The sequence below is a fragment of the Heteronotia binoei genome, unplaced genomic scaffold (assembly GCF_032191835.1).
Source record: "Heteronotia binoei isolate CCM8104 ecotype False Entrance Well unplaced genomic scaffold, APGP_CSIRO_Hbin_v1 ptg001331l, whole genome shotgun sequence".
Taxonomy (NCBI): Eukaryota; Metazoa; Chordata; class Lepidosauria; order Squamata; family Gekkonidae; genus Heteronotia; species Heteronotia binoei.
This window is the reverse complement of record NW_026800237.1, coordinates 394425-408597: the sequence shown is the minus strand read 5'-3', so window position 1 is coordinate 408597 and position 14173 is coordinate 394425. Positions and strand designations below refer to the sequence as shown.

Genomic DNA, 14173 nt, shown 5'->3' with positions numbered 1-14173 from the left:
CCAACAATAAAGCTATGAAAGGAATTAGAACAAATGCCATTGGCTATTTATGCAGTCAGTACATTTTGAAGAAGGCATATAGCAAACCACTTCAGCTGTTCCATAAAACACACCACAGATTTTTAAAAAGCCCTTTGTAGATCTCAATTTACAAGATTTCAATGTTTTTGTGCTTTTTCTTCTCTAATACAATACAACCAGCAATTTGCAATTGCCACTTGAGACCACTCTATCAGGTTCACTTGCTTCAATGTGCCCAATCTTCCTCTCAAAGTTTTAAAACTGAAATTGAATTAGACGAGACTTGAGTGTACTCACTTTATTGTGCATTGTTTTTTTAAAAATGTCGCAAGAGCCATTGCACCTTCAAAAATAGCATTTACAAAGGTAAAGAAATATTAGTACAAAATGGAAGAAAGACTCCCCAGTACTACAAATATGTAAACAAGTTGCCAGTTATTACAAATAGGAAAAGTTAAAAGCTTACAGTGTTTCAAAGTTATCATTTTAGTCTGAAGGCTGATATTGAAATTCTAAGAATTGATAAATGGAAGCAGTTTTTGAAAGTAGTTTTAAGTTCCTTTAGAACATGTGTCTTATCCACAATAATTGATAGAGGCCCTATACCTTGTTTAAAAATAAGGTATTTTGATATAGCACAGGCATTATATGCAACTTCCAGCATCTGCCTTGCCATTCTTAGAACTCAAGATACTTAAGGATGGGGACTGGGTCTTAATTCAGTGAAGGACATTCTCACTGAGCGTACTACTTTCAGCCTCTATCAATCTGATGTGAAGTGCCCCCAGTATTCCAAAGCAGGTACCTGCCCTAGGAAGTTCTAGCCAATCAGCACCTCCCCGTGGAGTATACTGACATACTCTTTAATCACTGCACATTACATTTTTAGCATGTATAATAAAGGCACACAGTAGAAACATAATGTGGCCTTTAAAACTTGCCAACTTAATGGCTGAATTTCTTAGCCAAAAGACTTGGATAAATTCAGAAACAATGAGCCTACTGATGGACATTAAGCCAGGGAATCTCGCCACTCATTATTTAAGAGGTTCTCAGACTGCAATTGTCATATTGCTGAAATGTAGCAGAGACTGCATGCATATATCCATGACTGTCCCTTGTTCAATCCTTCTGAAGTTATCCAGTTCAAGTCAATTGTAGGACAACAGAAGAGTATTTGTATGACCTAGAGTAGAGTTTCAACGTGTCAAGGGACAGGGATCCTAAAACCACATGTGGTAGTATAATAGCGACTGAAAACAAAGCCAAAGTTTTAGAGCAACATCCTGACAATATGCAGGATATGCAATATGTTTTCACTCCTCCAATGTATTATCAAGTTGTGGATTTACAGAATAGGAAGACTTGAATGTTTCAGAGTTTGAGAGAGTGTGTGCAAGTGCACACACTCCACAAAGGCTACATAGGTCTGATTTGTATGCCACATATTCTATGTGCAGTGCAATCAAACTATAAACTACCTAACAATGCAGAAGGAGGCACTGCCTTCTCTGTACTACCAATCCCACCAACGAAGCATGTAGCAGAAGAGAAAGCAATCGTTCAGTCCCTCATATTCAACGGATTACCAGTACTGAAAGTGAACAGTTAAATCCTTCCTTAGTCGAAGAGATTTAAATACTTTCTAGCAACACACTCCTACATGGTATGGAATCAGAATAATTTATATATATATATATATCTGCAGCAGAAGTTATGTTTCTTTGGAATCACTTCAGGTTAAAGCCTAGTACCAAGCGATACAAAAAACAGCAGCTTTTTTTTTTTTTTAAGTGTTCCATTTTAAAATGTTCCAGCGCCCACAGCTATGTGGTTTTAAAATGCAAGTCTCATTACATGATTTCTAAATGCCATCAAAAGATGCAGGGCATGCCAATGATTCTTACATCCAGAGGTGGCAATACTAAAGCTCCTAGTTATACCAACAAAATGGGAGATGCTCCCCTGACCAGAAAACACAGGTAACTCTTAAGGAATCTAGCAGGTTAAGCAGTAGCATTCTTGTGAGCTAATATTTAATCAGGATTTTAAAATATACCAAGTGCCACCTTGAAATCACACCAAAAGGACATCACAGAAATGCATCATGTTAACATACACGCTTCAGAGTACGCTGGATTTACATGGATACATACATCTATCTAGCTACTCTGTACTCCTAACATGGCTTCCTTTCCGGAGTGCTGCTCCCAACAGAAAGCCTTTAGCAAAGATATACAAACAAAAATACACAAAAGTTTTAAAAACCAACAATAAAAATCCAGGAACTCTAAACCACAGGGAAAATAAACAACTCTATGACATGAATATTCTCTTATTTGTTGTAACTGACGTGTCTAGTGATCCAAATGTTGTCTGACTTTAAGTATTTAATAGACAGGTTTGAAAGTTTTTGGTGAATTCCTGTACAGATAATGCTACAGTGAAATAAGACTTGAAGCAAAACAAAAAGGCACCTGAGCCAGTTTGCATCCTTTCACACACATTATTATTCTCATAGGATGACATCAGCCATAATTGTATGATGAACCCTGCCCTGAACCGGAACTATCTTGCTTCCCACATCACAGGACAATAAGGGAAATTCCAACACAGGTGATGCAGTGCAGGGGCTTAGCTGTTTTTAAAAAATAAGAAATTGGTAGAAACCCTTTTAAGACATACCTTGGGTTTTGATCACAGAGTTTAAAAAGCAGATGAAGATCAGCTGCAAAAAGATCCCTTCCTCTCATTTCTTTCTCTAAAATTAGATACTAAACTTTCTGGGAACCCAGAATTAAAATTCATTCAAGTATAAATTTCCTGTGTACATTAAAGGAAATGCTGGAGCTGTGCAATTTGAATTAAGCAATAGACACTTACCAACCACTTAAATGCTCACCGAATGTGGTACGACCAACAACAGCCACAACTAAGAACCTCTTTGAGTCAGTCATGAAATAATTTCATTGTTTACACAATACAAAAGTCTAAAATATTCGTATTTAGCTGTCAGTTTTAAGAAAATTAGAAACGGAAGTTATCTTGCTCATCTCTGTAAAGCGACAAATCCCTATCATTGTATCTGGTACATGAAGTTCCTGAACACAATGGCCAGTTATTGAGACAGGCATGGAGAGCTCCGCTCATGCAAGATCTTCCCTCTTCTCTTTAATGAGCCTGGTAAAGCTTTGCACTAGCAAAGGGGAATCCAAACAGATGTGAATGTTTCCTCTTCAGAGAATGGGAAAGCCCTGCACTCAGGACCAGGTACCCGTTGCAGAAGCAACAAACGCAGCGGTTTGATTGGAGCTGAATTGTCAAGGTAGTTTAGAAGTACACTTGTGGTCTTCTCTTCACTTTATATTTTAATGAGCCATACCGCACCTGAAAAGGAAAAGAGAGAGGAAGATCCGTGAAACATTTTGCAAACACCAAAACTATCCCCTAATCCAAAAACCATGCATTTCACGTCAGGCTTGGATATAAATAGATGTAACACAGTACAGACAAAATGCAAAGGAAAATCAAAATATTACAGAGGAACAAAATTTTGATAGATTTGAGTTATGTTGATTATCAATGGGGTTTCTACTTTATTGCGCATCTTTGGATTGCAGGGCTGTTTTACTTGAATTACTGGATTAACTTTCTTAACCTTTTACCTGTATTTTGTACCTAGCATTTCATTTTATTGAGAACCATTTGGAGAGTGTGTGCGCTAGCAAGCAAAAGGAGGGCACCTGAAACAGAGCATAGTTTAAGACTTGCTGTTCAGCTGAATCCCACATGGTTGTTTCATCCCAGATGGCCATTACCAATAGATATTTTTAAAAATAAGCAAATGTTATTGTATAAGCTTCCACATTTTATTCCCTTTATTATTAATTCATGCAAGTCACAATTTTAGACATTTTGTTTACTTTAGCTAATACATCACATTGACGACAGTTCACAGATTCTAGAGCTTTGAGGTGTTCCGGCATTGAGGAGGACTATGTTCTGGTTGTGGAAGCTTTTTTTACAAAGGAGGGTTGTGTAATCTCTCACCATATTCATAAAGAGTTCCCAAGTTTACTTTAAACCCCAAGTCCAAAAGGCATTCTGAGGTTTTTAAAAAGGAAATGAGTGTACTTGTGGTATTCCCACATCCATTCCCAACCAAACTTCTCTTTAAGCAGTTCCTATGTCAAGTCTTCAAATGGCTTTTTGCACCTGGGGATATTCTGCAGTAGCATGAAAAAAACATTTCCTGGAGGGGTAGCGCCTGGGTGTTTCTCAGAACAAACCAGGGTGTATGCACATTCCCTGTGCATCACAGCCATACCATAGGTAGACAGATACACAACACAAGGAAATCAGCAAGGAAATCAGCAATATATATAAAGAATACGCTAGCTCTAAAAGGTTTTCCCTTCCAATCAATCTGTTTTATCAAAGCCATCTGATGATGTGGAGATAACAAAGGACTGTAGCAACAATTCATCCCTTAAAACTGTAGCACCACTTTTGGGTACTACCAATTAATTTTTTCTATAACCAAAATTTAACTGCATTATTAGAATATTCTGGCTTGTACACAATGATCTTATATTTCAGTAGATTATACTTGCCTCTTTGCGGCCTTTGATAGTTTTTACTGATTTCATACTTTGTGTTCGCTTAAGACCTCTCTGAGCAAACATTTCATCTTCGGAATATGTCCCTTCTCTTTCCTCATCCGTTTTATCATCTTCCGAATCCTTTTTTACTGGAATACCAAAACCTAACCAAAAAATAATGTCTGAACACTATTACTGAAATTTACACCATTTGTCATTATTATTTAACAAAAGGCAGAACATCCAAGTTATTTCATTACCAAATGCAAGACTGGTTTTTCAACATATATGTAAGGAAGGGATCCAAAGAACCATGGACATGATAAAAAGATTTCTTTTTGATAACAGAGGAGTCTTCTACAATAGTGCAATGAGTTTTCCATCAGTGCTTTGTTACTGAAGCAAGCTCCTTGCAACAGAGAAAGGCTCCACTCCTCACAGAACAGAATTTTTGGATCCAAGGCGACAATCCTTTGGCCCTTTTTGGTTCAAGAGCAGACCCACTCCCAAAATTGCCAAATTGCTTTTAAAACAGGAGAGCCTTTCCAAAAGCAATTTGTGATATGGTACAGTGATGGTGTCAGGTGTTCAAAGAAGAAAATACACAATGCCACTGGAGACACCTAAACTCCTTGAGCATTCCTGAAGTAGCTCTTTGAATCGTGAACACAGCACTGAAGAGCATTTAAAACACACTTCCTAGTTTTCCCTTAGCTGATCTAAAAGGTGGCTAAGATTTGAGTGAAAACCTACTAGTTATTATCCTGCCACATACAAAGAAGCAGAAGATGTCAAAAGGCCATTGTTTGGTATATTGAATGGTTCACAGTATTTTACAACCGGACCAGTTCCAACCAGTCCCATTAGTCTGCAGGGTATTCTACACAGAATGTGGACAAAAATCTAAGAACACACACCACTCTGTGTTACTTTCATGCATCTTAAAGAGATAGTACATGGATGCTACTTTTGAATTTCTTAGGATCAGCATCTTTCTGAACACTGAAAGATCCTTTTTGCTTGCAGTGTAATACCACTTCCACCTATTGGTTCAAAAATATCTAACCCAAAATGTGGCAATTTAAGTTTGTGAAAAAAGGAAGAGGAAATACTTTGGAGTGATCCTCAAGAGTCAAATAGCACTTTAAAGATCAGTGGATGCAAGCTTTCTTGAGTCAGGTAATGAATCACAAAAGCTCACACCACCATCTAGTCACTAGTTTTTAGAATACAGAACAGCAGATTACCCTAGAGAAGCAAGTCTGCAGCAGCAAAATAAAACGTGCATCCAACAGCATCTTGAAGGCTAACAATATTTATTTATTCCAGCAAATTTACAGTCTAGCTGAATCTATTAAATTCCACCATAAGCTTCTGTGAGTCAGAACTCACTTCATCAAATGCACTGAAATATACATGTTGTCAATGCATTTATGTTTCATAACAGATTTTTTTTTGGGGGGGGGGGAGAATATTACAGTTCATCACAGGCAGGAAGTCTCTGTGCCTGAGGTTATTTAACATGAATCCTGCCAGTGCTGGATGAGCTGAGTCACAGCAGAAGGAAACAGCAATGCCTATCAACTCAACAAAGAAATCACATAAGGACTGAATCTGCATATCATTTCACAAAAGGTCCACGCTGAGACATGCTGCAGACAATGCTGACTATGAAAACCAAACTGTATCCTACCAACTGTGAAGACATATTAAGTCAGTAGAACTAGCCTAAAAAGGAAGGAAAGATAGCATCACTACGGCCTGGACACAAACAACTGTTTCATGGTATTCATGTATTCCAAATAAAGAGGAAGATGCATTACTTAAATAATGCCAAACCTCTGGCCATCTGTACCAAGCATATAGCACACGGTTTCCTGTGACTAGATAAGACGCTTCTTGACATCTACAGGAATGTCATGAAGCAAAAACAGAGAACCGAAGTTTTTTAGTAAAATACCAACCTAAAGATTCATTAGTGGCGCTTTTCCCTCTCTTTCTGGTCTCCGGTAAGGTTTGATAGTGTCTTTGTCCCACTGGTTCATCACCTTGAATAGCTGTTAAGTCATGCATACTGAAACTTCGCAATCTCTCAGTTATTGCTCCTTGACTCTGGAACAGTAAAAGAGGAAGAAAAAGTGTTGCAAGGGGGAGGTGGATACCCGTTTCTACAAACTGACTGTGGTAGTTGAATACACCGTTGTTCTGTGACATAGACTCTGCATGCTGTGTTTTATGTTTGACACCAACAAAACATTTGTGTTCTTTTGGGTAACACTTTGCTCAGCCCTAACATTTCCCATTTTATAAAGGAATCGTTTAAGTTAGTAAAGTAATTTATAAAGCCATTCTTTCTCACTTTAAAAGCTTTAATTCAGCTCAAGTCTGGCATTCAAGTTATGCTTAAACACAAACCATCTACTGCCCAATAGCAACTTTCTAATTTTGTAGCACCAAGTTCATGTTATATACAGCAGATTTCACTGTTTACTTTTAACTGTGGAAAAGCATATACCCCTAAATATTTCAGTATTCTCCCTTGCATTAAGGGATCCTTCAGACATGAGAATACTGAACACTCCATAACTGGTACCTACTAACAACCACAATTAGTTGACAGCAGCTTGAAGACAGTATAGATCAATGAGAGATGACTTGTATAAATGCATAATTCTTATTTAGCAACAATCAGTATCTTTTTTTGTAAATGCAAAAATTATTTACACCCCAGCCCCCAGCACATTTTGTAGAGAACTGTAACAACAGAGTATGTAATGTTCAAGTTGGACCCCAAGTTGGAAGTAAAATGTTATTACTTAGCAATTTAAAATCCTCCCACATTGAAAAATAAGCCAAGGATATCATATCAAGGAAGACAGATTCAGGTGGGTAGCTGTGTTGGTCTGAAGCAACAGAACAAAATTCTAGTGGCACCTTTAAGGTCAACAAGTTTTATTCAAAGTATAAGCTTTTGTGTGCATGCACACTTCTCAGATACACTGAAATGGAAGTTACCGGTCCATATATGTAGGTAGAGGGTGAACAGCAAATTAGCATCTCTCCTATAATTCTCCAGACAGACTGGTCACAGTTCACCTAGTCTCCCATTGGCTGAGCTTCCTGTCACTCAATCTCAATGGAGAGCAACCCACACCCTCCAGCCTCAGGACAGACAAGGACGGAGGCACTGCTTTGCAAAGGAAAGAAAGATACCTTCCCTTGATTGACTGAAGGAGGGAAGAGCCAGAGAATGCCTTCCCTCAATTGGCTGAGAGCTCCTCCCTCTCCTCCTCTGGAAAGGAAACAGTAAGAGACTGGGGGAGAGGGGGAATGGCGTCCAATGGCAGCAGAGCAGATGCGGGGAGGGGGGGAGAGAAAGCCAGAGAGAGAGAATGAAGACCTGTGTTTAAGACTAACATTATCAGAGAGAAGGTGCTGGCCTGAAAGGTATCACTAAAGGCCTTTGAGGAAGAACTCACTGGGCCCAGTCCTGACTAGGGCTGCTAGTGGGAAATTTCTGGAGATTTTGTGGTGGAGTTTGAGGAGTACAGAGTTTGGGGAGGCAAGAGGCCTCAGCTGAATATAACAACACACAGTCTACCCTCTAAAGCAGTTGTTTTTTCCAGAGAGAGAGAGATCTGTTGTGACAGCCAGTGTGACACAGGAGTTAGGGCTTCAGAGCAGGGTCTGCCAGACCCAAGTTCTTGCTGTGGAAGCTGACTGGTGATTTTGGACTAGTCACAGACTTTCAGCCTAACCTACCTCACAGGGTGGTTGTGCAGATCAAAGGGGGAGAGAATGAAGTAAGCTGCTTTGGCCCTTACCTCACTGTGGGGAAGACTGCTTTTCCTAGGTAGAGGCAGCAGGGAGGGGAGGTGATGGAAAGCTGAAGTCAAAGGGGCAGATAAAGGAAGGAGATAGGGTTGCCAGTTCCAGGTTAGGGAATTCCTGGAAATTTGAGGAGTGGAGCCTGGAGAGGGTGGGGTTTGAGGAGGGGTGGGACCTCAGACAGGTACAATGCCATACACTTTACCCTCCAACCCAGACACTTTCTCCTGAGGAACCATTGTTGCCAATCGCCAGGTGAGGGCTGGAGATCAGTCAGAATTACAGCTGCTTTCCAGATGGCAGAAATCAGCTCCCCTGGAGAAAATGGCTGCTTTGCTGGCTGGACTCTGTGTCATTATACCCTGCTGAGCTCCACATTGTGCTTTTGGACTACTCATACTTTTCAATCTATCCTACTTCACAGGGTTGTTTTGCAGAACAAAAGGAGAAGAATGATGTAAGCTGCTTTGGTCTGCACTGTGGAGAAAGAATGTACTTTTCCTAGGTAGAGGCTGCAAGGAGGGGGGAGGAGATGAAATGCTGACGTCAGATCAGTTCCCCTACAGAAAACAACCACCCTGGGTGGATGGGAAGACAGCAAGGGGGCGGAGCACTCGTCCAGAGCTTCTTCCTAGAGCCCATTGAATTTCCTCCCACAATAGGTCTCATGCCTAGTACAACATAATGAAGACATTTAACAAATGCAAAAACAAAACAGGAATAACAGGCTTTTTGTGGAGAAGTGGGGAATCAAACCCAGGCCTCCAGATTAGATTCCACCACTCTTAACTACTATAACCGATAGTATTATAACCTATCCAGCCTTGAATGTTTATCATACAAGGTTTTAATACTCTAGCTGTGCCTCACTCAGCCATTCAATTTGATATCACCTGGTTCCTATCTGAGTTCCAAGTGTTCAAAGCACATTTGCCAATTTATTTTAAGCCTACAATTGTATTTCCTTTCTATACAATTTGACAATCACAAACTCCACCATCATTAATTCAATAATGGTACTAACTGCCCCATTAACGACATTTGGAGAGACATTTGGTTTAGCAAAGGATAGAAGTTATGACTGAAAAGAACTAAAAAAAACAACAGTAAGGTTTTCAGTGTCAATATTTTGGAACAAACTTTTTCTTAGAGGCACATGATGTACAGCAAGCTATCTAAACAAAACTGCAAAATGGCATAAGTACTGAATCTCTCTCTCAAAATCATCACCACTTGAGTAATAAACTGCCCAATGTTAACCTTGGCCAAAGGTCATGATGATCCCCTTGCATATAAACTAATAGAGAAAATCTCTCCAACAATAGATTATGTATTCAAAAATATAATGGCTGTTACTAACAGCTAGATCCAAGGATAAGAATATGGTAAACAGACAAACCTTGGCCAAGTATTTGATATTATACTAGAAAGCAAAATGAGAAGCTGTTTTGGCTGTGCACCATCTGGCGTTTGCACTGTTTAATTGGAAGAAGTGAAATGCTTTAAAATACACCAGGCATCTTGATCATGGAATCCATAAACAAGCCACACAGCATGGAAGCTGAGCATCATATGGTCTTGTGCAGCCTCCCCCCACCCATAAATAAATAAACCAAGCTGTGTGATATAGAGGACAAGCCTGCCTTGATAATGAATGAACGCAGCAGGATCAAAATCCTTGCCTGCACCTCAGACTGGTCTACATTTCCAAGAACACTGCAGAATCTTATCACCTTATCAGTTCTCCATCTGTAGGGAGTGGACAATCCCCTTCCTTAAAAAGCTCATGGCAATGATAGCTCAGCATAAAGGTTTGAAACACAAAGAATTAGGCTGAAACCTCTAAACCAAAGTTCTGTCTTCCCACACCTATCCCCAAGAAAATGCTTCCAAGATTACTTTTTTACAGTACCAGAACCTAGTTTTGAAAAGCGTTTTATCTATTGGGCCTATTGCACAAAATCAGACAGACAAAATCACATTCTGCTAATCTGGATGAGATTTGCAGATGAATCATGCCAGGGTCACATTTGAGATTACTAAATGAAGAAGAGTCACACAAAATGCTATGGATCATACACCAAAGGCAAGCATGTCTCATCAGACATGGCATGAGCGGTAGCAGCCATTAAGGATCCAACAGTTTCTCCAAGAATGGCTGTGTTCAGACCTTGCCAACTAGGAATTATTTCCCCTCTCAGTACCTCCTGCAGTTTCAATTAACGTAATCGCTGTTTCCTGAACAAAACAGTTGCATGCAATTTGAGTAGCTGCCATGTTCCACCAACAGCTAAACATGAGACTCAGTTCAAATGTTATCCCTATAATCGTTTTTGGAAAAGCTTTTCTCTTAACAGCATTCCATGACAAAAAGTAACATCTAAAACAGCCGTGTGCAATCGCCCCAAAGCGATTATAACCATCATAATACAAGCGCCATGCTCTTATGAAGGCTAATGGAACTGCTCTGTGGATACTTTAAGCTACATTTAAAATGTATTAAATCCACAAGTGATACTGCCATATATAAAAAATTACTCTGGTGGTGCTGGGGGCTAGGGTATCCCTTGAGCCAACTCAGATGCTGTGAAAATGTAACGTAATCTCTGGCTTCCACATTAAGTACAGACATCCCCATATCTAGAGGTGGGCTGAAATACTAATTTAACTCTTGAAAACTAATGAGCTCAGCAGTGTAAACAACTATCATAAATCGGCAAATGTCCAGCCAAGGTAGAAAACTCTACTGCAATAAACCCTTTTTTCTGCATATCATTTTCCACAAAAACACAGAAAGTTGCCACTTTTATCAACATTCATAAGAGCTGTTAAAAGAGTAAAATCTTCATTTCAGCCTGCTAGAGAACAGGCTTTCATTGTTCCTAGTACCATAAGCACTGTAGCCATCTTAATTCCCTAGATATATATGTATAAAGTTTGTATATGTACTTAGTACTGTATTAAAACAGAACAATAACCGGATAGCCAATCTTTGTACGAGGCGAGTACTGGCTGTCCTGTGACCTACTTATACCTAGGATTAATTTTTTAAAGGGAGGCCCACATGGCTTCTTTTTCCTTTATGAGATCTGCAGATCCTCTTCCACACCCCCGTCAGTCTTTCATCAGGCATTCCTGGAAGCACTAAGAAAATCCCAGTATTTAAGAAGATGAAGAAGAAGATATTGGATTTATATCCTGCCCTCCACTCCGAAGAGTCTCAGAGCAGCTCACAATCTCCTTTACCTTCCTCCCCCACAACAGACACCCTGTGAGGTGGGTGGGGCTGGAGAGGGCTCTCACAGCAGCTGCCCTTTCAAGGACAACCTCTGCCAGAGCTATGGCTGACCCAAGGCCATACCAGCAGGTGCAAGTGGAGGAGTGGGGAATCAAACCTGGTTCTCCCAGATAAGAGTCTGCACACTTAACCACTACACCAAACTGGCTCTCCTGTTTACAACTACAAATGTTCTGCCTGCAAGGTAGGTGGGACTGAGAGCTCTGCGAGAACTGCTCTTGAGAGAGCAGCAACTGTTCTTGCAACCTAGGCTTAATTAAAGAGTTCCTGTATACCTCTCTTGCCATCTCCACTGACATGAGGAAACATAGTGAGAGTTCTTCAGTAAGTCCATATGGCATGAACATTTAGCAGTGTGAAGGAAATGTGACCTCCCACCCCAATGTTATTGTCACCTTGACTCCTGGATGTCAAGAAAGGAGACTGTAAAAAAAATCCCACCCAAACTGCCTTTTGATAATACACAGATTCAGTGCAGTTGTGATGGACAATTAATAGATAAATCTTTAACCCAATCTGACAACCCTGAATGACAGGCAATACAAACAGAATTCTACAGCTGAGAGTATCAGTTAGGTGCTGCAATTAAGAATGACAGTTGACGGTGAAGGAGAGTTAAGAAGAAGAGTTGGTTTTTATGCCCCACTTTTCTCTACCTAAAGGAGTCTCAAAGCAGCTTACAATCTCCTTATCTTCCTCTTCCCACAACAGATACCCTGTGAGGAAGGTGGGGCTGAGAGAGCTCTGAGAAAACTACTCTTGAGAGAACAGCAATTGACCCAAGATCATCCCGCTGACTGCATGTGGAGGAGTGGGGAATCAAACCCAATTCTCCAGATTAGAGTCTGCCACTCTTAACCACTACAGCACACTGGCACTCACAGCCATTTAAATCTATCAGCAGGCAGGTGTGCCTATCCACACTTCAAAGAGCTGAACTGAACTGGGCAAAAGTTTGGTAAATGTTCAGGGAAGCCACCTTTCCTGGACATTGCTTCAGACCCCCAAACTGGGCCAAACTTGTGACAAATACTAGCCTATGAACTAGTTCGTGTCCATTCCTAGAAGTGGGACAGGTGGCTCTTCCTGAAAGAAAATAGCTCCTAGTAAAGAGGAATGATCCCTATCAAGTGGTTAAAGAAGGGGAAATGGAACTTGTGTGAATGTTCCTGCCTTCACCAACTTAAGTATCTTTGAGACAAAAAAGGTTTATGCTTGTTTATTTAAGCAGAAACTGCCAAGAAATCTCTCTCCTCAGTTTTAAAGATCTATCAGTATAACAAAACAGCTATAGCTACACAAAAAATCTATAGTTTGTGCCAAACTATAGATTGTTTACACAAAAATACCTCATTCTTGCTGCCTGTTCACCTTCTAAGTCCTAAACCTGATACCTACCTGACCATTTCCCCACAAAAGTGAAATAAAGCAGTCTGTTAGTTTTGAATTACCATCAGCCTCTAGTGTGCCATTATCAGACAAAGACAAAAGACGGATTTTAGTCAGTCCTGAGGTTCCCTAAGCTGAGTCAGCATATATCTCTCCGGATTTAAAGAACTGGGTGGGACAGAGAAACAAAGAAAGAAGGGGCTGCTCAGCCAAGAAAAAGATAAGGAAACCCAAAAGGAGGAATAATTACAGCAGGTAATTCTAGAAATGCTCAGTTCATCTTTCTCCATCTATTCCAACCAAACGTGCTTAGTGGTATACAGGTACTATTTCTATATTGTTGTAGTTACAAAAGATGATAGCATTAGTGACCGTTAGCTACATGCCTGCATTATAGTGAGGACTGAATTGGTCATTACTTTCAATAAATTACAGGAAGCAAGGAGAACCTCCAAGTCCATATCAAACAGCTCAGGCCATACTAACATTTCCTAATATTACACAACTTCAAGCCACAGAAGCAAGAGCTGATGCAGCAGAATTAATGTTTTATTCTAAAAGCAAACAAGAGCTCAGTGTGGAGTCATGTCCATTGTCCACTTGTATAGAGAGCAGCACTATTCCATGCTTTATTTTCCATAAGCAATTACCTCAACTTGATTGAAGGAAAACAGCAGAAAGAGGCCAGAAATCCTATGGAGTGTGATTACCAGCAAGAAAAGGCAACAAGAGAAAGAGAAAGGGTCATCTTTACCATTAGAAAGTCATAATATAGCCAGTGTTTTAAAAGATAACACATTTTTAGAACATGCTGTTAGAGTAAGTTACTCAGCTTTTCTTTGTGTATGCACACTATATTTTTCCACTGAACAAATAATATGCAGTATTTACCTTTACTGCTGCAGTGACTGCAGCAGTAGCTGCTAAATTTAAACCTTGTTTTCCAAAGTTAACCATTGTTTCATAGCCTCGTTCTTTAGCTTGCACAATATATTCATCAATCTCCTAAGAGGAAAAGGGGGAAAAAGCACCAGAG

The 14173-nt window shown here is 39.9% G+C and overlaps 1 protein-coding gene across 1 annotated transcript in view; it reads right to left on the bottom strand.

Annotated features, from left to right (window-relative positions):
• Positions 1 to 304: 304 nt before the first annotated feature.
• The window catches only part of LOC132591032 (receptor expression-enhancing protein 3-like), a 59678-nt gene continuing 45809 nt past the window's right edge, over positions 305 to 14173 (bottom strand). The window contains exons 5-8 of the mRNA XM_060263903.1: positions 14029 to 14142; positions 6587 to 6734; positions 4635 to 4786; positions 305 to 3408 (exon numbers count right to left, since the gene is read on the bottom strand). Of these exons, the coding sequence (XP_060119886.1) occupies positions 3352 to 3408; positions 4635 to 4786; positions 6587 to 6734; positions 14029 to 14142 (471 nt within the window). The 3' untranslated portion in view covers positions 305 to 3351. The remainder of the gene's footprint in view (positions 3409 to 4634; positions 4787 to 6586; positions 6735 to 14028; positions 14143 to 14173) is intronic.